The sequence below is a fragment of the Halichoerus grypus genome, chromosome 13 (assembly GCF_964656455.1).
Source record: "Halichoerus grypus chromosome 13, mHalGry1.hap1.1, whole genome shotgun sequence".
Lineage (NCBI taxonomy): Eukaryota > Metazoa > Chordata > Mammalia > Carnivora > Phocidae > Halichoerus > Halichoerus grypus.
The window spans coordinates 85,761,562-85,788,830 of record NC_135724.1 but is presented as its reverse complement, the minus strand read 5'-3'; the positions used below and the strand labels follow the sequence as shown (position 1 = coordinate 85,788,830).

At 43.0% G+C, this 27,269-nt stretch overlaps 1 protein-coding gene and 1 long non-coding RNA gene across 2 annotated transcripts in view; one reads left to right on the top strand and one right to left on the bottom strand.

Moving 5' to 3' along the window:
* Positions 1 to 27,269, top strand: part of PTPN11 (protein tyrosine phosphatase non-receptor type 11) — an 81,742-nt gene that overhangs the window by 30,485 nt on the left and 23,988 nt on the right. The window contains exons 5-10 of the mRNA XM_078060945.1: positions 1,017 to 1,209; positions 5,568 to 5,684; positions 6,353 to 6,466; positions 22,781 to 22,877; positions 25,359 to 25,438; positions 25,562 to 25,720. Of these exons, the coding sequence (XP_077917071.1) occupies positions 1,017 to 1,209; positions 5,568 to 5,684; positions 6,353 to 6,466; positions 22,781 to 22,877; positions 25,359 to 25,438; positions 25,562 to 25,720 (760 nt within the window). The remainder of the gene's footprint in view (positions 1 to 1,016; positions 1,210 to 5,567; positions 5,685 to 6,352; positions 6,467 to 22,780; positions 22,878 to 25,358; positions 25,439 to 25,561; positions 25,721 to 27,269) is intronic.
* On the bottom strand, positions 8,378 to 21,742 carry LOC144379810 (uncharacterized). The gene is made up of 3 exons (XR_013443203.1): positions 21,422 to 21,742; positions 9,016 to 9,168; positions 8,378 to 8,477 (listed from the first exon to the last, which is right to left on the bottom strand). It is a non-coding gene; the product is annotated as an uncharacterized LOC144379810 (long non-coding RNA).

The window sequence follows — 27,269 nt, the reverse complement described above, 5'->3', positions numbered from 1 at the left end:
TTTTTTTTAATTTATTTATTTGAGAGAGAGAGAATGAGAGAGAGCAAGCACATGAGAGGGGGGAGGGTCAGAGGGAGAAGCAGACTCCCTGCCGAGCAGGGAGCCCGATGCGGGACTCGATCCAGGGACTCCAGGATCATGACCTGAGCCGAAGGCAGTCGCTTAACCAACTGAGCCACCCAGGCGCCCCGGGAATTCACATTTTTAACAAAATCCCTCACCCTTTCTCTAGATGTTATATGCTTTAGAGCTTGAAATGATAACCCAGTATACAGTCCAAAGATGTTGACAGCAAACTTGGAGGCTTTTGAAGTATTGGTGGGAAATATAAGAAATTTGGAATGCTTGAATTAATTTATAGTTTCCTTTTTTATGTAGTATTCACATACCAAAGCAAGGGCAAACATTCAAATGATTTTTTTTGTCTCTACCATGACTTTCTATTTTAATTTCTCTTTTTTTTTTAAGATTTTTTTTTTATTTACTTGAGAGAGAGAGCATGAGTGGGGATGGGAGGGGTGGGGGAGTGGGGAGGGGCAGAAGAAGACTCCCCACTGAGCAGGGAGCCCAGCATGGGGCTTGATCCCAGAACACCCAGATCATGACCCGAGCTGAAGGCAGATGCTTAACCCACTGAGCCACCCAGGCACCACTATTTTAATTTCTTTAAATGGCTGTGATTAAATAGTTGGTCGTTTTGGTGTAGGGCATGGAGAAAAGACAAAGTGCATTTTTAAAAGATGGGAGATTCAAAAGAAAATAGGAAAGATTGAGGGCATTTGTTTACAAATGACTGTGGGCTCATTTAAAAAGTTTAATGCTTATTCTTAACATCTTTCTCATTTTTCCTGCCTGCTTGGGATGCAAATTATCTCATGTGGGATTGGCCAGTCTCTTGGAGGAATGGGTCTGTTTTTTAATAGTGTTTGGGAGAGCTGGCTATGTATGGTAGTTTTGTGAAAGAATACTGTGAACCCGTGGCAGAACTCAATTGATTTTCATTTAAACAAATTTAGGTGGTTTCATGGACACCTCTCTGGGAAAGAAGCAGAGAAATTACTAACTGAGAAAGGAAAACACGGTAGCTTTCTGGTACGAGAGAGCCAGAGCCACCCTGGAGATTTTGTTCTGTCTGTCCGAACTGGTGACGACAAAGGGGAGAGCAATGATGGCAAGTCTAAAGTGACCCACGTCATGATCCGCTGTCAGGTAAAGTCCCACTTGAACTACCGGTCCGGCAAAATGTCGTCTTTGGGTGATTCTTCTGCTCAGGAAGACAGACATCACTTCCAAAGTCAGATTTTCTTTGCTCAGTCACAGGCTTATATGTTTTTAGAGTATTATTTATTACAATGGTTTCATCATTTCAGAACTTTATTAAATTATTTCTTTCCAGTCTATTGCTGGCAGATTAAGTCATGCCTCAGCACATCACCTTTTGCCCTGGAGCACCTGATCTGTTTTTGCTAGAGTCAGCCTCAGTCTCCCTGTTTCTGAAGTGAAGGCCTCAGCTCCTCCTTAGGATTGTCACAGTCTGGCCTGTGCCTGCATTTTCCTTCATATTAGAGTTCCTGCGTCAAGGCTAGGAGAATTGAACTCACTCTTTCTTACTGTCTTTCTTCCCTTCTTCCTTCCTTTCTTTCTTGAATTTTATTTTTAAGAATCTTTACGCATAACACGGGGCTCAAACTGACAACCCCGAGGTAAAGAGTCACGTGCTCCACCAACTGAACCAGCCAGGCGCCCCTGAACTCACAATTTCTTGTTTTTAATGTGGCGACAGGACTAAGGAGATTGATTCTTGGTCAACTATGTCAAACTTTCCTAAAAAGAAACTGTCTATTCACGTATTTCTTCAGTTTTTAAATTAAATATATATTAAAAGACCCCAGCTTTATTGAGGTACGATTCACAGACCATACAATTCACCTTTTTAAAGTGGACAGGTTTTTGGTATATGCACATATTATGCAACTACCGACACTAATTCCAGAACATTTTCAGCACCCCAAAAAGAAACCCTGTGTCCGTTACCAGTCACTCTCCATTATTTCCTCTCCCTCCACCTCTCGGCATCCACCAATCTACTTTTTGTTTTTATGGATTTGCCTGTTTTGGATATTTCATATAGATAGAATCATATAATCTGTGGCTTTTGCATCTGGTTTCTTTTACTTTGCATAATGTCTTCAAGGTTTATCCATATTGTGGTGTGTGTCAACAAACTATTGTCAAATACTCCATTGTATGGCTAGAATACATTTTGTTTCTCCATTAAAAAATTTATGGGCATTTTGGCTATTATGAATAATGCTGCTATGAACATTTGTGTACAGATTTTTGTGATACTCTCTATCTGGTGAGACAACATCCTCATATTTTCTTTTAACTTATAAAGTACAGTTTCCTTTAGTTCTTTGAACATATTTATACTAGCTGATTTCAAGTCTTTATCTGGGCTTTCTCAAGGACAGTTTCTATTGAGTGCTTTTTCCCCCCTTTGTTTGGTCCATACTTTCCCATCACTGTGCATGTTTCCTAATTTTTTTGTTGGAAATTAGACATTTTAAATAATATGATGTGGTGATTCTGGAAATCAGATGTCATCTTTTCCAGGGTTGTTGCTACTTTTTATTGTTGCTGTAGTTATTACATTGCTCTATGTTTGGTGACTTTCCTTTATTCTCTGCCATGTGTAGCCACAAGTCTTTGCTTGGTTAGCTTAGTGGTCAGTTAATGATTGGACAGAGGTTTCCTTAAATGCCATGAACCATTAAGTCTCCCAACCTTTGCCAAGGGGGCTGTGTGTGTGTGTGTGTGTTGGGGCACGGTTTCAGCACCCTGGCGGATTACAACTTTGCCTTAGCCTTCACTTTCTGTTTGTGCAGAACCTCAAGGTCAGCTAGAGGTGAAGATTAGGTTTTTCTTGGATCGTCCCCTGACTTTACACAGCCCTGCACATACACAAAGCCTTCTAGCTTCTCAAGAATATGTTAGAGTTTTTTTTTTTAACTTTTAATTTAAATACCAGTTAGTTAACATATAGTGTAATATTAGTTTCAGGTGTACAATATTGTGATTCAACTTGTCCGTACAAAAACCAGTGCTCATCACAACAAGTGCACTCCTTAATCCATGTCACCTATTTTCCCCATCCTCCCACCTGCCTCCTCTCTGATAACCATTAGTTTGCTCTCTATAATTAAGAGTCTGTTTCTTGGTTTGTCTCTCTATGTTAGAGGTTTTCCAAGCCCTCTGTGGACATTGCCTAGATTTTCCTTTTTTTCATTTTGGTCAGTCTCTTATTTGCCTTAACTAGTATTGCCGCCACAGGCTGCTGTGATATTAAACAGTTGCTGCTGATTGTTTTGGGCAGATCCCCTGAAGACAGGTCTGAGTGAGCTCTAAGTCAGGTCAAATAAACATAAGCTCTGAAAACAGGACTTTTCCAGGGAGCTGCTAAATAGGTCAAATACAGGTATATCTCAGAGATATTATGGGTTCAATTCCAGACCACTGCAGTAGAATGAATACTGCAATAAAGCAAGTCAAATTAATTTTTTCGTTTCCCAGTGCATATAAAAGTTATGTTTATGCTGTACTACACTGTAGTTTATTAAGTGTGCAAGCATTATGTCTGAAAAACAATAGATAATATACTTTTTTTTTTTTTTTGGACAACATACCTTAATTAAAAAATACTTTATTGCTAAAAAGTACGAACCATCATCCGAGCTTTCAGTGAGTCATAATACTGATCACAGTGTATATATATATATATATATATATATATATATATATATATGTATTATTATACAAATATAATAATAATAATTAAAAAGTTTGAAATACTGAAAGAATTACCAAAATGTCACAGAGACACGAAGTGAACAAATACTGTTGGGAAATGGCTGCCAATAGACTTGCTCGATGCAGGGTTGCCACAAACCTTTAATTTGTTAAAAATATTTATCTGCAAAGTTCAGTAAAGCAAAGTGCAGTAAAACAAGGTTTGCCCACAGGGATTATTCTCTGGGGATAGGTCACTCGAGAGCTCCGAAATTCATTCTGTCCCCTCTAAGTGTGCTAGGTTGCTGGCTTTCACAGCTACCGTGGTTATGAGGCTGTTGGTTTTCAAGGCTACAGAAGAGCTAGAGAGAGATACTTGGGAATATACGGCAAGTTAAAATGCCACAGTTTGCTCCTTACCAAGATTCAATCATTTTTCTTGAATGAATGTTCCTTGGACTGTTGCAACTTCTTGGTTAATTTCCAGAGTTCTGAAAAATTTGGTGACAATTTTTACTAGTGTTTTTTTTTTTTTTAAGAATTTTTTTTGTTTATTTGTCAGAGAGACAGAGAGAGAGTGCGCGCTCATAAGCAGGGGGAGCAGCAGAGGGAGAGGGAGGGGGAGAAGCAGACTCCCCGCTGAGCAGGAGCCTCACATGGGGCTCCATCCCAGGACTCTGGGATCATGACTTGAGCCAAAGGCAGACACTTAACCAAGTGAGCCACCCAGGCATCCCTAAAGCTTGTTTTTTTTCCTCCCAGTTTAAGTGGGAAGTTTTTTTTCCCAATTAAGTTTTTTTTTTTCCCCAAATTAACCGACTGAGCCACACAGGCGTGGGGTCCCTACTAGTGTTTTTGTTGCTTTTATGAAAGAATGGATTTTCAGGTGTCCTGACTTTGTCATTCTGAAAGTGCTTCTTTCCCACCCTTCCATCACTGTTTTATTTTATTTTTTTTAAAGATTTTATTTATTTATTTGACAGAGAGAGACATAGCGAGAGAGGGAACACAAGCAGGGGGAGTGGGAGAGGGAGAAGCAGGCTCCCCGCTGAGCAGGGAGCCCTTTGTGGGGCTCGATCCCAGGACCCTGGGATCATGACATGACCTGAGCCGAAGGCAGATGTTTAACCAACTGAGCCACCCAGGCGCCCCTCTGTTTTATTTTTAAATAAAAGATTGTACCCAAATATCTTCATATATAATTTCTAGGGTATTGTATTTTCTTAATAATAAAAGCATCTTTTCCTGTTGTTTCCCTGAAATAGCCTATTTTGATCTTTTTGTCAGAAGAAATTTCCTGGCCTCTGTTTATAATTTCCCTTTTAAATTTTCATTAGAAGAGGAAAGTAGAGACATGTATGTTGGCCTTCAGTGCTGCCTACCCAGCCTTGGAGTTTGTTGTATTTCAGAGAGAAATTATTATGTACCTTCTCTTCAGCAGCCTGCTCTGTAGTTCCTTAGCGTATATGTGTAAGTAAATAGTAAAGAATACTGTTTTTCATTTCTTTAACTACTTAGTTAACTTACGAAGGGGACAATTTTTTGTTCCCTAGTTGCTGAGAGATACTTACTTAGAGCTTCTCACACCTCACAGTCAGCTCTTTCACATTGGGCCAGCCTTTCAGGTTCATCATCCTCGCTTCCTCTCCTTTCTGCTCCTACAGCTCTTTGATCTGAGGGGGAGAGTTAGTCTCTGTACTTCAGTTGGGAAAAACTGTAATTTAACATAAAGGTGATAAGCAGGATTTTGTTTTGTTTTGTTTTGTTTTGTCTTAAAGGAACTGAAATATGATGTTGGTGGAGGAGAACGGTTTGACTCTTTGACAGATCTTGTGGAGCATTACAAGAAGAATCCCATGGTGGAAACATTGGGCACAGTACTACAACTCAAGCAGGTGAGCATATTGGAAAGCTAAAGCTCCATCTCCTTATAAAGTTTTAAAAAATCCTAATATAGAATATTCCAAATACAGAGTAGTAGAATAGTCTCAAGAACCTCCAAACACCCGTTACCCAGCTTCAGTTGTGATCAGCTTACCAAGTCTTATTTCACTGTTACTGTGCTCACTGCCCTTCTCCTGTGGTATTTGGAAACAAATTCCAGATATTACATCATTTCCATGATTATCTCCATGTGTATGTCTAAAAGGCCTCATAGAGTTTTTAAAGCAAGCTTTTACCAAGTTTGCAATCTAGATCTACCTTTGGTTATCTTTGGGCTATTACACTCACTCGCTTTGGAGTTACTGCTATTTCGAAGTTTACCTAGTGGCAGATTATATCATCTCTCTAAATAATGTTGTGGTCTATTTATAAAGAAAAATAGGTTTGAATTTATATTACCAGAGTAAAGTGTGTGTGGAGATTGAAGAAAGATATATTTCCTCACAAAATAGAAAAGAAAGTGAAACTGTATTTGAAAACTTTTATTGTGAATTACCGTGTCCTTTGAATTTCCTGTCCTTGCCTTACGAATTATCAACATGGAACTCTTTTTTTTTGCATTAACACTTTTTTTTTGTAATACTTTCTTCATTTCACACCAACTGCTGAATTTGATTAGCCCCTCAACACAACACGTATCAATGCTGCTGAAATAGAAAGCCGAGTTCGAGAACTAAGCAAATTAGCTGAGACCACAGATAAAGTCAAACAAGGCTTTTGGGAAGAATTTGAGGTAAGTTATTAAAAAAAATTTTTTTTACACGAGTTATTAAATCCTATTTTTAATGAGAGAGAAGTTGGCCCTGTATTTGGAATTGGATCTGAAAGACTCGAATCTGTGTTCTTTCTTAATTCAGCCATTGATTGACATGGAACAAGTTGCTGAGGGGGCTTCTTTGAAATAGAAGGGCATTGTGTTCTGGGAGAAGGGAGTTGGCAGTTAATATTAAATGGATGAGCCAATAGCTCCATTTGCCTCTTTTGGTTTGGACTGCTGGCAAAAACCCAGAAAAACAAAAGGATCTAATTCCTTTGGAAGATTTCCAGCATTGGCTGGCTTCTTTAGAAAGAATCTATAGCCTTATTGCAGTGAATAAGTAAAAGTGAAATACCTCATGGCGGTTTTAATTTGGGAGTTGACATTTATAACTTTGGGAAGTTAAGTGAATGATTTCTTTCCTGAAACCAACTTGGGTAGGAGAATGTCTCCAGAGGGAATGTGCTGTGTTCCTGTTTCACTCTGGTATGTCACTTACCAATTTGTATTGTAATGTCGTTCTCTCTCTTCTCATCCATTGGACTGAAAACTTCCTCAAAAACAAGAATTGTATCATACTTACCTTCATAGTTACCCCTAGCATGTGGCACGGTGCCTAGTACACAGTAGAAACTCCATAAATATTTGTTGAATGGGTATTTACATTTAGCTAATGTTTGTGTCATTTTATTATTACTATTCTGTTTATGGGAACAATAGATTATTACATACTTTCTATAGGACTTTAGAATTCATAAATATTTGTGGGACGAATGAATGAATGGCCACATGAAGTCCTTAAAACCACAGTAGGTCAGATCAACTTGTTGAGAAAGACGTTATTTCCATTTTATAGAGGAGAAAGCTGAGGTTTGGGGAGGTTAAGCAAATTGTCCAGCCTCTATACCACAAATACTGATTGCACTGCGGCATTGAGGTTGGGTGCAGAATAGAACAGTCATAGTCCTTGCTCCACATTACTGAACAGGAACTTGAGCTCAAGTTTATTCGTTCATACCAGGCATTGGGTTAATCACCAAGGACACGGTGGCGAACAAGGTAGACAGGGTTTCTGTCTTTAAGGAGCTTCTGGTCGGGAGAGGGAAGACAGTGATGAAGGGCATCACCAAGAAAGTGATGATCAACATAATGAGTCAGGATTTTTTTTTTTTTTTTTTTTTAAAGATTTTATTTATTTGACAGAGAGAGACACAGCGAGAGAGGGAACACAAGGAGGGGGGAGTGGGAGAGGGAGAAGCAGGCCTCCCGCGGAGCAGAGAGCCTGATGTGGGGCTCGATCCCAGGACCCTGGGATCATGACCTGAGCCGAAGGCAGATACTTAATGACTGAGCCACCCAGGTGCCCCGAGTCAGGATTTTTAAACCTCAAGCTCAGTACTCTTTTCATTCTGTCTCACCAGCGGAGAAAATAAAGGGCAGCATTTCTATTCATTTTAATTACATTCACTTTATTCCATTCATTTCATGTAGTCTTCATAAAGCCTCATGAGGTAGGATGGATAAGTACAGAAATTTTACAAACCTTACATTAAAATTTGGAGAACCTATTTTTTAAAAAAAAATTTTTAAAAGATTTTATTTATTTATTGGAGAGAGAGAGAGAATGAGCAATGGGAAGGAGCAGAGGGAGAGGGAGAAGCAGGCTCCGTGCTGAGCAGGGAACCTGATGCGGGACTGGATCCCACCACCCTGGGATCATGACCTGAGCCGAAGGCAGACGCTTAGCAGACACTTAACCAACTGAGCCACGCAGGCGCCCCACAGTACAGCCATTTGAAGAGTTCTGCTCATTGGCTTCTGACACAGGTGTCCATCTGTGTACCCACTAACCCAGCCCTCGGGCATCACGTTGCTGTCATTCTGGGAGGTTCCTTCCCAGGTGTGCCTTCCCCGTCTCCACCCCTGCCGGGTGACCGCCGATGGCTTTCCTCCACTCAGCGTTAGGTGTTCTCCTTCCTTTCAAATCCTGGTAAAATACAGAAAACAAAATTTCACATCTTAACCATTTCTAAGCGTTCGGTTCAGGGGCATTGAGTACATTTTCGGTGTCCAGCAGCTGTCACCACCCTCCCCCTCCAGAACATTTCCATCGTCCCACACCGGAATTCCGTCCCCAGCGGCTCCCTGGCCCAGCGGCTCCGTCTCTGCGCGTCGGATCGCTGCAGGATGTCCTGAGAGTGGATCCTACAGGACTTGTCCTTTTGTGACTGGCCTCCTGGCAGATCATAACGCCCTCGGGGGTCACCAGTGTCCTGGCGCACCCGGGCTCCATTCCCTGAAGGTTAAAGAAGAGCGCGTCGTGCGTCCGTGCCTCCGTGATGCACAGCTGGGTGGCGTCCACGTTCCGGACGCTGTGGGTCATGCTGCTGCGAGCCTGCACGCAATGCATTTCTGGTCCAGGCCGCGCTCCTGGGTGTTTCCTGGGGGTGGGGGGGTTGCTGCTGGCTCGGGAAGCTCATATACATGGAGCCGCGTGCCCTTCTGTTTGGCCGCCTCTGCTCTACCTGCCGTCCGAGATGTTTGTCCAGGTTGCCGTGGGTGCGCATAGTTTGTTCTGTTGGTTGCTGCCTGATCTTCCTCTGTGGATTCAGCACAGGGGCGGACTGTTCTTTTGCTGATGGACAGACGCTCAGGGCTGTTATGGGAGTCTGGAGAACCTATTTTTCCAAAAACTTCTTATTATGCAAAATTTCAAATATATACAAAAGCAGAGAGAAGAGCATAATCATAACAATGTATCTGTCACCAAGTATTAACAATTGTTGATATATGGCCAGTCTTATTTATTTATTTTAAAAAAGATTTTACTAATTTATTTGTCAGAGAGAGCACAAGCAGGGGGAGCGCAGGCAGAGGAAGAAGCAGACTCCCTGCTGAGCAAGGAGCCTGATGCAGGACTTGATCCCAGGACCCCGGGATCATGACCTGAGCCAAAGGCAGATGCTTAACCCACTGAGCCACCCAGGCATCCCTGGCCAGTCTTTTTTAACTACTCCCCACTAATTCTCCCAGCCTTGGCTTATCTTTTTTTTTTTAAAAGATTTTATTTATTCATTTTTAGAGAGAGAGCAAGCAAGAGCGGGGGGGGAGGGGCAAAGAGAGAGGGAGAGAGAATCTCAAGCAGATTCCTCACTGAGCGTGGAGCCCTGAGATCATGACCTGAGCCAAAACCAGGAGTCGGATGCTCACCCGACTGAGCCACCCAGGTGCCCCCAGCCTTGGCTTATCTTGAAGCAAATTCCAGGTGTTTTTTTAATCTATAACTATTTCGTTTCAAAAGATTTTAACCAGGGGCGCCTGGGTGGCTCAGTCGTTAAACATCTGCCTTCGGCTCAGGTCGTGATCCCAAGGTCCTGGGATCGAGCCCCGCATCAGCCTCCCTGCTTGGTGGAAAGCCTGCTTCTCCCTCTCCCACTCCCCCTGCTTGTGTTCCCTCTCTCACTGTGTCTCTCTCTGCCAAATAAATAAATAAAATCTTAAAAAAAAACACACACACAGAAGATTTTAACCAGAATATGATTCTTACACCTAAAGCTATTAACAATAATTCCTTAACATTAATGGATGTCATTCACTGTCACATTTCCCTGATTGCCATGTGTGCACGAGGGCACATACACGCAGTTTGTGTGCATCGAGAAGTGCTTTTTCCTACTTGATTAAGAAAAAATTTTGAATGTATTATATAGAATAGATTTGTATAAAGAACCCCCATACATCATTATCAACTTTGCCAATTATTATTATTTTAGTCATAAATACTTCGGTGTTTATGGAGTTCTTAAATTAATCAAAATACTGTTCCGCATCTAGAAAAAATAAAAGTTCGTCAGACATCACTATAATATGCTAGGTGTTTTATAATTTTAAAAAAATTTGTTGGATTATGATTCAGATAAGCTTCACACATCTGTCTCTTTTAAAAGTCTTCTGTCTCTTAATATTCTGGCTCCCTTCCATCCTTTCTTACCCCCCTTCCTTCTTCCCCCTCTCCCTCGTCTTAGTGTGTTCAGGCTGCTATAGGGTAGTTTATAAACAGAAATGTATTTCTCATGGTTCTGGAGGTCTGAGATCAGGGTGCCAGCATGGTCAGGTGAAGGCCCTCTTCTGGGTTGCAGACTTCTTGTATGCTCACATGGTAGAAGGGATGAGGGAGCACTGTGGGGTCTGTCTGTCTCTCTCTTTTTTTTTTAGAGAAAGAGAGTGCATGTACGCATGGGAGCAGGGAACGGGGGCACAGGGGAAGGGGCAGAGGGGGAAGAGAGAGAGAATCCTAAGCTTAATCCTATGACCCTGAGATCATGACCTGAGCTGAAATCAAGAGTTGGACGCTCAACTGACTGAGCCACCCAGGCGCCCCTGTGGGGTCTCTTTTATAAGGATACCCCACCTCTTAATGTCATCACCTTTGGTGGCAAGAATTTCATTCAACATGAATTCTGGGGGGACACAAACATTCAGACCATAGCACCCTCTTTTTTGTTGATGTTGTTGGAGAAAGCAGGTCCTTTGTCCTGAAAGTTCCCTTATGGTCTAGATTTTGCTGAGTTGTGATTACTAAAAATAGTTTAATATTTTTTTCCATTAAAGAGCAACAAAAACAACATCTCTTAGGGTAGATCCTTCAGAGATGGGTAATCTCATTCCTAAGCTTTAAACTCATTTCTAATAGTCTTCTCTGTGTGGTTGTAAACTAACTGGGTATATAATTAGGTTATGGGTTTCATATTAGGTTTGGATTTTAGAAATTTTATTTATAATTATATGAAATGTTGCTTTTGATCCTAAAAAGTATATTCAGAGAAATCTCCCTTGTACCCTGTCCTTTTCTCCCTATATGTATAGCCATTTTTTAAAAAGTTGTAGTTTATCGTTACATTTTAAAGTATAAGCACATATGTATATATTTCCATATTCCCTCTCTTTCATAGATAAACAGTAGCGTAACTTTACACATTTTTTTCCAGCCTTGCTGTTTTCACTGTCCTGGAGATCACTCCACAGTATTATCTAGAGATAGTCTTCATTCAGTTTTACTGCATAGTACTCCATTATGTGGATGTACCATCGTTCTTTCAGCCTGTTGATGGGCATTTGGATAGTTTCAGTGTATCACAGAGAGTACAATGAGTAGCCTTGTGCGTGCATCTTTTCCTATTTTTGCTGACTGTTGTTAATATTAACATTTTTAAATATTTCACCTTAAAAAACACAATGGTTTTTACTCATCTTTAATTTTTATTATGTTATTGTACACGATTTTGGTTAGTGTATTTAAAGTCTGAAAAATACCGTTTTTAATTAAAATTGAAAGATGTCGAACCTTAGTAAAGATAAGAAATAGCTATTTTATAATCTAGATCCATGTTCATCTTATACTTTCTTTTAAAATGGTAGCCGAGGCGATCATTCGTACACACCACTTTTTCTTTAGTGACTGTGAACTTTCAAGAAAATGACAGTAGTGAGGTGGGTGTCTGTCGTAGGGGTGGGTTTTTGAACACTAAGTTCACTTAGGCAGTGCTTAGGGAAACAAAGTCAGACCTTCCCAGAGAGCTTACGGCAGTAGGGGTGTTTTTCACGATCCTGTTGGTGGAGTCAGGATGTGAACTTAGAATGACTCCTAGCCCGGCTTTTCTGGCCTTGGAAAAAGAAGGTTGATTCTAAATGCTAACCTGATGGTTTCACTCTCTGACATTTCAAATTCAGGTCATCTTTTATACATCATTAACAACAAAGGTGAGGGGGATTGAGTTGGCTTTTGGGGGAAATGGAAGAAAACAAGATCATGTCTTTTCTCCGTAGAGGTCAGTCTGATGTGATAAGTTGTCATTCACTAAATCAGAGTTACTAAGGTTAAATCTGATAACCGAAGCTAGATCTAAATAGCTGATGGTCTGCTTTCAGGATCTCTTAGGTACCTGCTTATCAAATCCAGTTAATTAAAAAAAATTGCCCTTTAAGGTTGGGGCCAAGGGAATATGGCTAAGAACAGAACCAAACCATTATAGAAAAAATTGGATGTGTGAAAGCAGAGACTCATTATAATCTAAATCCTCTGAAACTGAAGTTTGATCCCAGCAGCAAGGCATTATTATTTTAGCGATCATACTTCAGTTGTTACCTGGGAGGTGATAAATTTGGATCAGTTCCTTCTTACCATGTGTTCTGATAGTCTTTTAAAAGTGAACCAGAGATCTAAGTTGCAATGCCTTTCGTAACTTAACTCTGACAGCTGTGTTTTGTTTGTCTCTATGCCCGACTCTTGGTTATCTGTAAAACTCTGTGTGTCCTTTCAGGTATGTTACCCTAGAAGACACTTACAAATTACTTCTGCGTTTGACGCATCTTAAATACAAAGTCTCTTGTGCATCTCTTTGGGTCTTTTCTCCTTTGCTTCTAAAATAAATTCAGCTTGTTGATCTTCTTCTGGAGTATGTTGTAGGATGAAGACGTTGTGACCTCAAGTCTGATTTTTTTTCTAGAGACTGCCCATTTTTGATCTGTGTAAACATCTTCTATCTCCTGCATATCCCTGCTTATAAACATAAAGAGGCGGATAATAGTTCTAGATTTGTTGTAATGAAGTAAAGTTCTGCTAAAATGAGATACTCACTACATAAATGAAAAGGCAGGTTATGATCCTAGAATTTTGTGCCTGCGACGTGCCTTACCTGAAACCTGAACTCAGCCCTTGTGCGTCTTGGTGAGGTGCACATTGCATGGCTGCATTTATAGGGTATTTGCACTCTCTTCCAAGTATTATAATATTTACAGTGTAAAGTCATTGGCTTTCACTTGGAGAAAGATAGAAAGTCTGTGCAAGGTTCTGAGCATAGGAGGGATGTAGTCACTCTGGCTGCCACATGACACACTCTGTAAGGGGTAGATAGAAGCAGGGAGACCAGCAAAGAGGCAAATCACAGTAATCCGAGCAGAGAAATGGCAGTGGTTTGGTTCAGGGTAGCAGCAGTGGGGGTGGTTGGGTTCTCGAGATATTTTGAAGGTAGAGTTGATGGATTGTGTGGTACGACAGAGCTGAGGCAAGGATACGATGAAAGGTTTTGGCTTGAGCAATTGGTAGGATGGAGTCACAGTTTACTGAGATAGGGAGACTGGGAGGAACGGATTTGGGGGCAGGTGGTCAACTTTCATTTTGGACATGTTAAAGTTTGAACTGCCTGTTAGACATCTGATGGGAATATGACTGTTCATATGGTGTTATGGGTGGGCTTGTACTAGAATATTCCTTTCTCACTTCACCTTACTAACAACGTTCCTCAGTTCCCAGCCTCAGAGTCATTTTCTTAGGGAAACCTTCCTGGATCCCTGTCCGTATGCATGGATCGGTTCTTATTACAGGTGCACCTAGTAGCAGCCCTTCCCTTGATAATCCTTGCTCTCCTTGGGGTTCACGGGCACTCTGTGTGGCTATTGTTTTCATGCTTGTCTCTTGTACCGTGAATTCACGGAAGCAGATGACTTACTTGGTCTGTTGAAATAACGAGAGGTTTTGCTGAAATGAAACGGTGAACAGATAAAGAGATACATTTTGATCCTGCTATTTTAGGTCTGCCGTGTGAATATTATCCCAAGAACCCAAAGCAGTCTGTGGGCCCCACAAGGACAGGTAGTCCTGTCTTGTTTCCTGCAGGCCCCAGGAGAAACTATAGGAGAGCCTGGCGCATGGTAGACACAAAGGATGTGTTTGTGTTGAGTATTGAATAGAATTTGTTTTCAGGAGAGAGAGAGAGGTATGGATTCAGACTCTGCATATTCAATAGGGAACAGCTTTCTGATGCTTAAAAAGTATGAAGGAATGTTCCAGGCTTTGCTTTGAGATGTTCCTCCTTAATCCTGTGCAGTTTTCACATGGAGGCCTTGCTTGAGGATTGTGAATGCACATTTTAGTCTTTGAGACTACACACTTTGGTCTACACACTTGCCCAAGGGGATCTAATTCAGGGTGGCAGTAATGAATTTCAGAAAAATTTTAGCTTTGAACTTCCTGTTTCTGACTTAAAAAAAAACAAAAAAACAAAAAAAAACCACCAAAAACCAAACCCACAACACACACCCATACAAACCCCACACAACATCTTAATAACTGGGGTTATTTTTTCCCAGCGCTGTAAAGCTTGTTTTCCTTAGTAATTTGATTTTTGTTTTTAAAGCCCATCCTCCTCCTGTTACGCAAGCCTCTCTCTGCCGTGGTCTGAAGCTGTTTTCAGTTTGCACGGGCATTACAGTCATTTCCCTGACAGCTACACAGATGTCCTGGATCCTTCCAGCAGCTCTGCCAACCGACGTGTCTCCAGGAGGAGCTAATGGCTGTCTTCAAACCCACAGTCCGGTTTGATTTCTTTAAAGTGATTACATCCTGCTCAGGGGAGCTATAAAATCTACTTGGAGACGGTTAGGTTTTATGGAAACAAGACTTTAACTGCACCCCAAAGCTGTGTCTAGAATAGTAATTCTTGCTGGCGATCTCTAGCAGAAATCTTCCTTCCCCGTGGTGCCTGAGCCCCACTGCACTGAACAACAGCCCCCAACCAGGGCTCCAGGTTTGTGCTGAAAAAATGTTCCAGGGCGGCAGGCCTGAGCTGGAACCAGGATTTTCCACGTAGGCCTGAGCTCCCAGTTGCTTAATAGAAGAGCTGCTGCCTTCCTGTGGGCAGAGCATTGCCGTAGTTAGAGGTTTTATTCCTCAAGCTAAACACTCCAAATGCTCTTTTGTTTCCTTTGGACTGTTTCTCTTTCAGCGTCTCTCTCTGTTCTGTTCTTTGCCCCTCCAGCGTCAGGTTTTTCTCTTTCGAGTTGTTTAATTTTGCTGGAGCCGCTTCACATCTTCCCAGAGAATAAGAGCGAAGGTGCTTTCTGGGACTTTATCATCTCTGCCTCATGCTTCCCTTTTGCGCCTAAACGACCTTGCTTCTTTTTGTGTCCGCCATTGTCCTCTGTCTTCTTCATCGAGGGGGCCAGTGCTGCGGCCTCCATTTCTTCTGAGCTCCTGCCTGTTTCACCTTTGGACGTGATTTCTTCCAACATACTGAGAGAACACTGGTGGAAGACCCCACTGGCTTTCTTATTGTGATACAAATAGTCTTCGCTTTAGCCTCTCTTTCCTGGGTGGTGCTTTGGAGACCACTGTCCTGGTCCTCATTCCCACAGTTTTCTTTTCTTGGTTTCTCTAACCTGTGGCAGCGTGCACCTGGTTTATGCCTTCTTCCTCTCCTTGTGCCTCTTGCTGTTCGCTGCTTTTTCTTCTTCTGACCGGCTAACTCTGGTGGTTCTCGAAGACACAGTCTGGGCCGTCTGTTCATCTTGCTTGAAATTCGCTCTTCGTTGGGGAGCACATCCATTCTCAACCTATTCTGGTTACCCCTAAGTTTATCGTGCTTCTGAGCTCAGGTTTTGCCTTTTAAATTATGCCTTCCACGTTTCTTGGCTGTCCTGTCTTTTCAAATTTGAGGATTCAAAATAGGAGCCTATTAGTTCTCCCTTCAAACCAGATAACTCCCTTTACTTCACTGTCTCTGGTGCTCATGCTATTTATCCTTTGGCTGCACGGGCTGGAATCCTCAGAGCCTCTCTTAACTCCTCTGTGTCCCCTTTCTGCCATCCCTTGCCATTCACCAACTGCTGTTGATTCTTCTTTCCTAATGTCTTTCTGCTCTCAGAGTGTGGAAGGAAACTAGCCTTTGTTGTCTACTTGGTGTTGCATATTGGGCTAGGGAAGTCACCTCACTGCATCCGTGGGCACTCTGAGGGCTCAACGCACTTGCTCAGGACCGCCCAGGTGGGCAGTGGTGGAGATAGGAGTCTCGCCTGACACCAGGGGCGCAGGCTCTCATCACCCCAGAAGACATGAGCTGTTCTTTTTCCCTCTGTGTCTGACCCTCCATTCACCCTTCATGTGAATCTGCACTCAGCATTTCTCCTGTTCCCCCTTCTGCTCAGAAACCATCAGTGGCTCCCTATTTCCTACCTGAGACATAGCCTTTGCATTTTGATGAAGAAACTGAAGCCCAAAGTGAAGTGAGAAACTTGTGTCCAGGGTGCAAATGGTTGGCTGTGGTGTGCACTTCCAGGTAGACTTGACTCCCAAGTCCATGCTTCTTTTCACTCAGCTGTTGAAGATTCTTCTGCCTGGTTTTTAAGGCCAACCATTGTTTTTCTGACTCTTTGCATCTAACCCCATTTGCTACCACTTCCTAGCACACAGCTTCTAGACTCATCTGCCAGTCTCCTTCACCCCTTAGTAGCTCTGGCCTCTTAGCCATGTTTGCTTGCCTTCCCTAACTTGTTGGGATGTCTTCCTTTCTTCCTTGGACCCGTCTCAATATTTCACCTGCTTCAGGCCTCAGCTCTTTCCAGAAACCTGCTTCAGTTAGTTTTCAGGGACCTCACTCGCTAAATTCCACGCCACATAATTAATTCCACACTTAATTATAGATTTGTCATGACTGCTGCAGTTTCGTGTGTCTGAACCTGTTCTTCTACAGGGACCATGCCTTTTAATTCATTTTTCTTCTGATTCTCCACCTTCTTGGAGGGTGGGGGCTGTCTGGGCTTACAACAGGCAACTGAAAGGGGACCAGATCTTGGGTTGGTTTTGTCCGTCATCTTCATAAGTGCTTATCCATCATTTGGGACCTTCTCTGGTGATGGGAGTCTGCACCTGCCCCTTCATTCCCGGGTGGTGCTGTGGACTCATTCAGGACAAGCTGCCCCCAGTCTACTGCACAGAAATGGTGATGGGCCGTGCAGCGTGGTGTCAGGAGGTGGGGGCTTTCACCCGCCCGTGGTGCCTGGTGACACTGCAAAGTTTGCAGTAAAGAGGATGGGATGAGAAATTGCAGCGTTCCTCTGCACAGAGGACAGATGCCAAAGGAAAACAGAAGTTCATTCAGACCGGGTAGAAGGCCTGGTTTTGGATCCTGCCCAGGTGGTTACCGCTGTCTTAATAATTATTCACGGCATCAGAGCCAGGGAGACCATCTGCCTGACAGCCTTTCTCAGCTCCCTTTCTGTCCTTCAGGAGGCCACGGCCAAGAGTGGGGTATGTGTGTGGCGGGGAGAGCTAGTAGGAGCTTTTACATTTTTATTTATTATTAATTTGTCTATAAAAAACCTTCCTTTATTATCGAAGGTTTCAAACACCCAAAAGTAGAAAAAATAGTGTGGTGGACCTTCTTTTTCCCAACACCCAGCTTACCAACATTTTATTAATCTTCTTTCCTCCATCTGCACCCCTCCCCCACCTCATCCAATATATATACACCCTTGTAGTTTTGTTTTTATTATTTATTTATTTATTTATTAAAGATTTATTTATTTATTTATTTGACAGAGAGATAGAGAGCACAAGTAGGCAGAGTGGCAGGCAGAGGGAAAGGGAGAAGCAGGCTCTCTGCCGAGCAGGGAGCCCGATGCGGGGCTCGATCCCAGGACCCTGGGATCACGACCCGAGCCAAAGGCAGCCGCTTAACCGACTGAGCCACCCAGGAGCCCCTGTAGTTTTGTTTTTAAAAGCAAAGTAAGGGCACATGGGTGGCTCAGTCGTTAAGCATCTGCCTTTGGCTCAGGTCATGATCCCAGGGTCCTGGGATCGAGCCCCGCATCGGGCTCCCTGCTCAGCAGGAAGCCTGCTTCTCCCTCTCCCACTCCCCCTGCTTGTGTTCCCTCTCTCACTGTGTCTCTCTCTGTCAAATAAATAAAATCTTTAAAAAAAAAAAAAGCAAAGTAAATTGGAGCGCCTGGGTGGCTCAGTCACTTAAGCATCTGCCTTTGGCTCAGGTCATGATCCCGGGGTCCTGGGATCGAGCCCCGCATCGGGCTCCCTGCTCAGCAGGAAGCCTGCTTCTCCCTCTCCCACTCCCCCTGCTTGTGTTCCCTCTCTCACTGTGTCTCTCTCTGTCAAATAAATAAAATCTTTAAAAAAAAAAAAAAAAGCAAAGTAAATTGAGGCGCCTGGGTGGCTCAGTCACTTAAGTGTCTGCTTTTGGCTCAGGTCATGATCTCGGGGTTCTGGGATCGAGCCCCATGTCAGGCTCCCTGCTCAGCGGGGAGTCAGCTTCTCCCTTTCCCTCTGCCTCTGCCCTCTACTCATGCTTGCTCTCTCTTTCTCTCTTGAAATAAATACATAAAATCTTTAAAAAAAAAAAAAGCAAAGTAATTGTACAGTTTGGTCTGACGTTAATGGTTAGTGGCGTTATTTTTGTGATTTGTCCCCGTTGCTCAGAGCAGTGCAGGCAGAACGGTCATTGGGCTGTTGTCATGGTACCTGGGTATGCGTGGCTCTGCCATTTTGTTTGCTGTCTATCTGTCTCTCCTTGATCTTGCTCCTCCATTTGGATTCATGACATTCTGGTCAAGAGCCAGGTCCAGTGGTTTTCAGTCAGGGCTTTGGAAGCCATGTGGGGGTCTTTTTGGGTCAGTACAGTGACTGGGGATGCTGCTGCTGGCATTTAGGCTGACAGGGGCCCTGGGGGGTAGGAAGCAGGGGTGTTCCTTGGTCATAAATGTCAGGGGATGGTTCTGCACAGTGAGCACTTGTCCTGTCCCGTCCACCGTTGGTCATGCTCCTGGGCACTTTTTTTTATGTTTTATTTTTAAGTAATCTCTTTGTCCAGTGTGGGGCTGGAACTCACGACCCCAAGAACAAGAGTCCCACGTTCCACCAACTGAGCCAGCCAGGCCCCCCCCAGCTGCTGGGCACTTCAGAATGTACAATGTGGATCAGGGATTGACTTTCTCTTGATGCTTTTTAAGGCTTAAAATTTGATACAATCCCTTTGGCCTAGATCTCTTTTGAGTCATGCAATCAGGAGACTGTAACTGGCCTCTGGCACGTTTTAAGGATTCATTGTTTGATCCAAATTCTTTGTTTGTATTACTTGGGCAAATGGGTATTTTGCAGCCTGTGTCCCAGCTTTACATTGTCCCTTTTTCTGCCTGTCATTATCATTAGCATCCCTGCCACTGCCCGGTGGAGAATGGGGATGGAGACACAGTGACATTTAGCTTGACAGGTCGTTTGCAGCTTTTTTGTGCCCCAGGGACTGCTGGTGAGAGAGAGGTTGTGGAAGATAAACCACGAAAGGGTTGTAGCCTGCAGGGGCAGGCTTGTATGATATTCTTCGGCTTCTTCCAGCCATCAGCCTGGTGCTAGGGAGGAAGCACCCCATAGCAGGTGGTACCTGATTATCTTGGGTGCAGTTGGGGAGCCTCTGTGGGCAAAGCATGGCAAGTCACCCTTCTGAGTTCTTTTTATTTTCAGCCTCCCTCTAGATGGATGGCAGCCTTCCTTAGTCGGAAATGAAATGTGTTCAGACAACTTGGGCCCCAGGCACAGATGAGAATGGGCTAATGGTCACTGAGGAAGGAGCTGAGGGGGAGACACACAGTTAGTCATTAGTAATCTGTGACAGCTGCCGGCCGCTGCCAATTAGCACCGACTGTGCCCAGGACGCAGGCGCTCTGGGCTTGTCCTTTCTGGAGGACCCTGGGGCCCAAACGCCTGTCTCAGCCTTTGTGCTGTTCAGGCCCCAAATCCGCATGAAAGAGGCGATTGGTAACTAGATGCAGGACAAGGGGAGCCCCTGGTCCACCTGAGTAGTGGTCCAGCCAACATGCACGTTTCTGCACTTGCCACAGTAATCTCACTTAACTCTTACACCGACCCTGCGGGGTGGGTAATTAGGACTATCCCCACTTTATACTCGAGGAAGCTGAGGCACAGACAGGATAGTATCTCGGCGAAGTAGAAGCTGAGGTTAGAGGCCGGCCTCCGTTAGCTCAGAGAAGAGTGTGAGTTATTCTGAAAAGCTTAGACTTGGTCTCAGGCAGGGGGAGCCATCGAAGGAGATTGAACAGGGAGGGCCTGGGTGAAATTTGCCTTTTATAGAGCGAGCTCGGGCCTGCACCTCCACCAGCGAAGTGTCACACGAAGTTTGGCTTGTAAGTGAGCGCTCGAGTGCTTCACTGTCAGGTTGGTTTTGAATCAAGCAGCTAATTATTTCCTAGGACACCCCCCCGCCCCGCCGCCCTTTATAGCTTTTGTTGATGTTGTTTCTCTTCACTGGTTTGACTTTTAAGTGGTGTGTCAGTTTGCAGTGTTTGAGCTTCTTTTTGAACCTCACCTTAATTGTCTGAAAATCACGACTGAACCTTCTTCCTAACACGGCAGTATCGCTCGGTAAGACTGGCTCACAGTTCAGAGGAAATGCCAGCCTGCCGAAGGCAAATGGCTTTAATTACTTAATCTGAGCTCATTTTAAAAATTGGAATGACCGTCTCATCATCAGAGTTCTGTGTACATTGTATTTTATTCCTGCCCAGGTTCCAGCTAGCTAACTACTTTTGTTATGAGCTGTGTGTCAAGGCCAAATATTGCATTTTCAAACCGGGAGTCAAATAGCAATTTAAAATCCTGACTTTCATACCTGCCTGTGAAAGTCAGATAAATGAAGTGGAAATATAGTGGGCCGCTTGTTATGAAACATTGACTCTTTCTCCTGGTAGAAACCTTTATGAGCTAGCCATTTTGGAATTTACATATGCATATACAACACACATGTATTTTCTTCTTTTTAGTTTGCCTTCCACTTTCTTGATTTGCCCACTTCTGATTTCTGCTTACAAATTAGATTTTTTGGAAACTAATGGTCCCTTAAAGAGGAGGTACACTTGGGGGTGCCTGGGTGGCTCAGTCGGTTAAGCGTCTGCTTTTGGCTCAGGTCATGATCCTAGTGTCCTGGGTTTGAGTCGCAGGTCGGGCTCCCTGCTCAATGGGGAGTCTGCTTCTCCATCTCCCTCTGCCTCTCCCCTCCCTTATGCTCTCTCTCTCTCAAATAAATAAGTCTTAAAAAAAGAGGTACTTTTTATAATTTTGAAAATAAAACCTACCTCTTGAACAGGCATCAACCTGGCTTGTCCACCTTCCTGTCTGTTTCTGCAGCTGGTCCTTCTCTGCTTCCCCATGTCTCCTCTTTCGCTGGGGCTAGCCCCACTGTGGCTGCCTCATTTAGTCTCTCCCTGATCGCGTTCCCCACCTCCTTCCCCTGCGGAAGGGTCCCTCCTGACCCCTTGCTCCAGGAGCCTGACGTTCTCTTCCTCACTCCCTGGCTGGGGAAAAGCTAGGGAGCAGGTGTTTGTGTAGCTGCAGTAGCCGCAGCCTGGCTGCCTAGCGCACTAACGTGGGTTTCTGGCGCAGGGGGAACAACGCTTGCCTGCCCACGATACAGCGGTACCTAGCACCACTTCTGTTGTATCCAGCTGGGAGAGCTGAGGCATAGCTTGCTCTGAATTACACAGTGGTAAAAGTAGGCAGCAGATCATAAAGTCAAGAGCATGATCACAACTGTTATTTATATACTCTACGCAGATGCTCATTGGCTTTCATCTTTTTTTTAAAGTTTATTTATTTATTTTTAGTAATCTCTACACCCAATGTGGAGCTTGAACCCACAACCCTGAGATCAAGGGTCACATGCTCTTCTGACTGAACCAGCCAGGCGCCCTGACTTTCATTTTTTTTTTTTTTTTTGGTGAAGATTTTATTTATTTACTTGAGAGAGAGAGCATGAGCATGAGTGAGGGGCGGGGAGAGGGAGATGCAGGCTCCTCACAGAGCAGGGATATGTGGGGTTCGATCCCAGGACCCCGGGACCATGACCTGAGCCGAAGGCAGATGCTTAACCTACTGAGCCACCCAGGCACCCCCCCAACTTTCATTCTTAATAATTGTTATTTTAAAAGGTTTCTCTACTAATAAATATTAATTCATTGTAAAAAAATTTAGGCCAAAAAATGAAGAAAATGCCTTCATAATCCCACTACCCTGAAAAAAAAAATCCCCATTACTTTTTTGGTGCATATTCTTCTGCCATTTCTTAGATACACAGGCAAATGCAAACATATGGCTTATGTAATAATACTGTTTCGGAAGTCTGACCTTCCTTTCACTTAACACTTACTCTGATCTTGTTTTCAAGGCATTAAAAATTCTCCTAGAATGTATTTCTAAATGACCGCAGGACATTTGTTAGTATGAATTAATGGTAGTGTTATACGGGCAGCCCTTTCTTATTGGAAATTGTGTTTGGCACTGTTGATACGGTTTTAAGATGAGCATTCCTGTAGCTGTTGCAACCCTGAACCTTTCCTAGGATAAATTTCTTAAAGCAGAAATGATGAGCCAGGCTTTTTTTTTTTTTTTTTTTAAGCTTTTGACGTGGAATAATATTTACTTTTTTTCCTCTCCAGACACTACAACAACAGGAGTGCAAACTTCTCTACAGCCGAAAAGAGGGTCAGAGGCAAGAAAATAAGAACAAAAATAGATATAAAAACATCCTGCCCTGTAAGTATTAACATTCTGTTCAGTAATATTCACTCTTGGAGAGTTTGATTCTTCAGTGTCCCTGTAACTTTTCCTGGGTGCCACATGCCTCCTCAGAAGATCTGAGGTCTTAGCCTCTTTCAGTTGTGAGTGGTTTCCAAAATCGTCAAACGTGGTGGGGAGAGTTGGCGTTCACCGAGTTCCTGTGATGCCCGTACCAGGTGGTCTTGAGTGGGTTGTTTCCTTCTGTTAATTAATTTTGTCTGCCTAAGAGTGAGAATCTCAAGGCTTGCCATCTCCCTGGGTCAGGCCACATCAAGGCCCTCAGAGGTCCCAGGCTTGTGTCCTTGCACTACAGCACTCAGCCTGTGGGGCTTGGGAAATGCACGCCTCCTTGCCGGGACTCCATTCCTTCTTCTGGGCAACAGGCAGCTTCCCCCCGAGGACTCTTCAACTGCTCTGCTCCCTGATCTCCTGAGCTCGAGTTACAGGAGATATAGGTACATACCTACACTCTGCTCTGAAAAGGACCCTGAGGTATCCATAAGGCGTTTAATCCCCAGATGCTGCCTGGTAGAGCCCAAGCTGAGCCACAGGGAACAGAGGCCTGGAGGGATGGAGGTCTTAGGTGAGGACCCCAGAGATGGCACGAAGCAGTTGTCGTAGCCCCCCTCTCATGAGGGCTGACTCTGTGCCAGGCTCTGCATCTGTCTCACTTACTTCTTACCACAGCACAGAAAGCAGGCGTTCTTATTTTCCCGGTTTTGTAGACCATTTTAGCAAGGTTGCAAGCAAGGGAGAGCTGGCACAGGAGCCCCCAAAGTACCATGCTCTTTCTTGGGGGGATCTCCCGAGTGGGCTGTGCAGGGCAGTCCACTGGGGGGAAGGGAAGGAACATTTAGAACTTCTCTTGATTTATATCCTTTCTCTAAAAAGAGAAAGAAAGAAAAATTTAAATCTGACATACAGATTGATGGCAGTGCATGCATAATGTATTTACCAACTTAAAAATAGGGCTTGTTTATATGTATGTGTGTATATATTTCAGTGTTCAAAAACTTCACAATTAAAGTTTATTGGGATGCATGAGCAAATACGGTGAGCATTGCTCTAATGTCTCATCAGGTCCAAGCCATTTTGTCAGGTATCATAAACATGCATGTATGTGTGTGTGTGTAGCATGGTCTTTCTCTTTCTGTGTACATATGTACACATACATGGTACATACGTACCTCACATCGATACGGTTATTTGAGATTTGTGTAGGTGAGGATGGGAGGAAGTGGGGGCATTAATAATAGTGAGAAAAGGCAATAGGAATTTGCAGAGAATCAGTCTGAGTCACACCATGGTCCTGATGACCTTGGGGAAGCCTCATCCTGTTTATGTCTAAGTTTTCCTTTCTGCTCAGGAGACCTAATGGAACTCATTAGTAAGATGCAGGGATGTAGGAAAAGGTGACGGGAACAATGGTATGCAGTATCTGAATAGAGTATCATTGCCTTTTCCTCTCTTAATCCCAGTCAGATGCTTCCTCTTGATTAACATCTTATTTCTTTAGAGATGGGGAGTCCAAGGCATACAGCTATATTACTAATTCCCATTGTAAAGTAATTTTTTGTTTAAGAGAGGGAGGGTGGGGAGGGGCACAGGAGAGGGAGAGAGAGAATCTTAAGGAGGCTCCATGCCCAGTGTGGAGCCCGACTCAGGTCTCGATCTCACAACCCAGAGATCATGACCTAAGCTGAAATCAAGAGTCGGACATTTAACCGACTGGCCACCCAGCTGCCCCTCCTATTGTAAAATAAGTTGCTTAGGTAGAGCACTGAGATTTCTCTACCAGTAATGTACTTTTGTACAGAATTTAGTCATCTGATACTATCAAAATCTTATCTTCTAGATACTATATTTCATTCTGCTTCATTAAAAAAAAGCCACCATTTTTATTATGGAAAGTTTCAAATATATTCATAAGTAGACAGAATAGTATAAAGAAGCATACATACCCGCTTCCCAGCTCCCAACATTGTCAACTCATACCAGTCCTGTTTCATTTATACTCTGAGCCACTTCTCCTCTCTCCCCAAATTATGTTGAAGCAAATCTCAGACATTATGTCATTTATCTGTACTTTACTCTTCTTTTTGTTTAAAAAAAAAAACAAACCCATTTTTTGTTTTGAAATACTTTTAGACTCACAAGAAGTTACAAAAATATACAGAGGGTTCCCACGTACCCATTATCCAGCTTCTCCCAGTGATAATATCCTGCATATCTGTAGTACATTATCAAGACCAGGGAGTTGCTGTTGCTACTTTATTCTTCTTAAAGATAGCATCTTGAGGCATCGTGTGGTGATCAGATCATAGTCGTGCTCATTTGGGAGTTAATTTTTTATGTGGTTTTATCATTAAGTGAGCAAAACTTGGACTGGGTTGAGGATTAACTGATCTGAAATGATTTGTCCTGAAGAGGTGTGACTGTGGTCTCTTTTTCTTCCAGTTGATCATACCAGGGTTGTCCTACACGATGGTGATCCCAATGAGCCTGTTTCAGATTACATCAATGCAAATATTATCATGGTAATCTTTGCTTTCCACAGTGTTTTCTGACCATACATTGCTAGCCATTTTTTGTATTTTGTATTTCTTGTGACCTGAAAGCAACTTTCAAGTGTTTGAAGGATTTTGTTCCTAAATTTCTAGCCTGAGTTTGAAACCAAATGCAACAATTCAAAGCCCAAAAAGAGTTACATTGCCACACAAGGCTGCCTGCAGAACACGGTGAACGACTTTTGGCGGATGGTATTTCAGGAGAACTCCCGAGTGATCGTCATGACAACGAAGGAGGTGGAGAGAGGAAAGGTACACTCCATGCTCGTCTGATAAAACATTTGTAAAGTATCGGCCATGTCGGGTTGAACAAGTTAAGAATCGAATAAACAAATTAAGCTTACTCTAACTGACCCTCTGGAGAAAAGGGAGTAAAAGAAGTTTGATGGTGACACGCCTTGGGGTAGTTTTCTTTATGTTCCTTCTGCTTGGGGTTCATTGAGCTTCTTGAATCTGTGGATTTATAGTTTTCTCTAAATTTGGAAATGTTTATTATTTCTGCAAACACAGGACACCAATTACACGTATATTAGGCTGCTTGACGTTGTCCTGCGGCTTACTGAGGCTTTGCTCATTTTGTGCCGTTGTCTTTTTTTCCCCCTTGTTTAATTTTGGATAGTGTCTTTTGCTGTGTGTCTTTAAGTTAATCTTTTCTTCTGCAGTGTGTCACCTGCTGTTAGTACTATTTAGTGTGTTTTCCATAGCAGACGTTGTCTTTTTCATCTCTAGAAGTTTTATTGTCATTGTTTTTAATGTCTTCTCTGTCTCTCTTTTTAACTTAAGCCTTTTGGACATACGGAGTATATTTGTAATAACTGTTTTAATGTCCTTGTTACTAATTCTGTTATGTATGTCTTTTCATTCTTCCTGTTTTTTACTTGTTAAAGGTGGGAAGGTAAATCCAGTCCCTGTTACTCTATTGTATACAGAAGCAGAGGTCCCCAAGGGAGTGTGAGAAGGCCCGTCTAGTTCCTCCAGGGGATTAGAGTACTAACAAATAGTGATTTCATTGGTCATATAAATTATACTTATCACGACATGTAAGCATTTAAACATTAATTTGAATTATTCAAGCAGTATATTCATATAAATATCCAAACACATTATGGTTATGGTTAAAGCTGCCTTTGTCACTGTCCCTTGTCCACCCATTTAAAATCCCTGTTACCAGTGTGATGCGGTCTTCTTGGCGTGTACATACATACGTACATGTATGAGAGGCATTACCATAGGCGTTACATACCTGCATTTACGTGTATACGTGTACTTACATACGTATGTGTGCCTATGGAAGTATATAGTACTATTTTCTGAAAAATACTGTATGTAAAAGTGTTTTCATACACTAACTTTGTTGTGCATCTTGGGCCCCACCCAAATGAATGTTCTAACACCTACTGTTAGTACATAGTGGCCTGTTTCCTTCTTTTTAGTAATTGCATGATGTTCCATAGTAGGGACGTACCATAGTTTATTTCACTGTTATGTATTGAGCATTTAAATGTTTCAGTTTTTGCTCTTAACAAACAGTGCTAAAGTGAATAATCCTATTCTTGCTTGTGTTTGTATGGCAGGTTTTCTCTAGGTTAGATGTCAACAAAAGGAATGCTAGGTCATAGGGTATGCATGTTGTAAATTCGAAGTGATTCGGCCACACTGCTCCCAGAGTGGTTGTACCAGCATGCCCCCTCCAACCACCACCCAGCTGCTATGTCAAGTACTCATCTCCCCACACTCTTCATGACACTTCAGGTTTTTTAAAAATTGTAACATCCCACACCTACAGAGAAGCAGACAGATC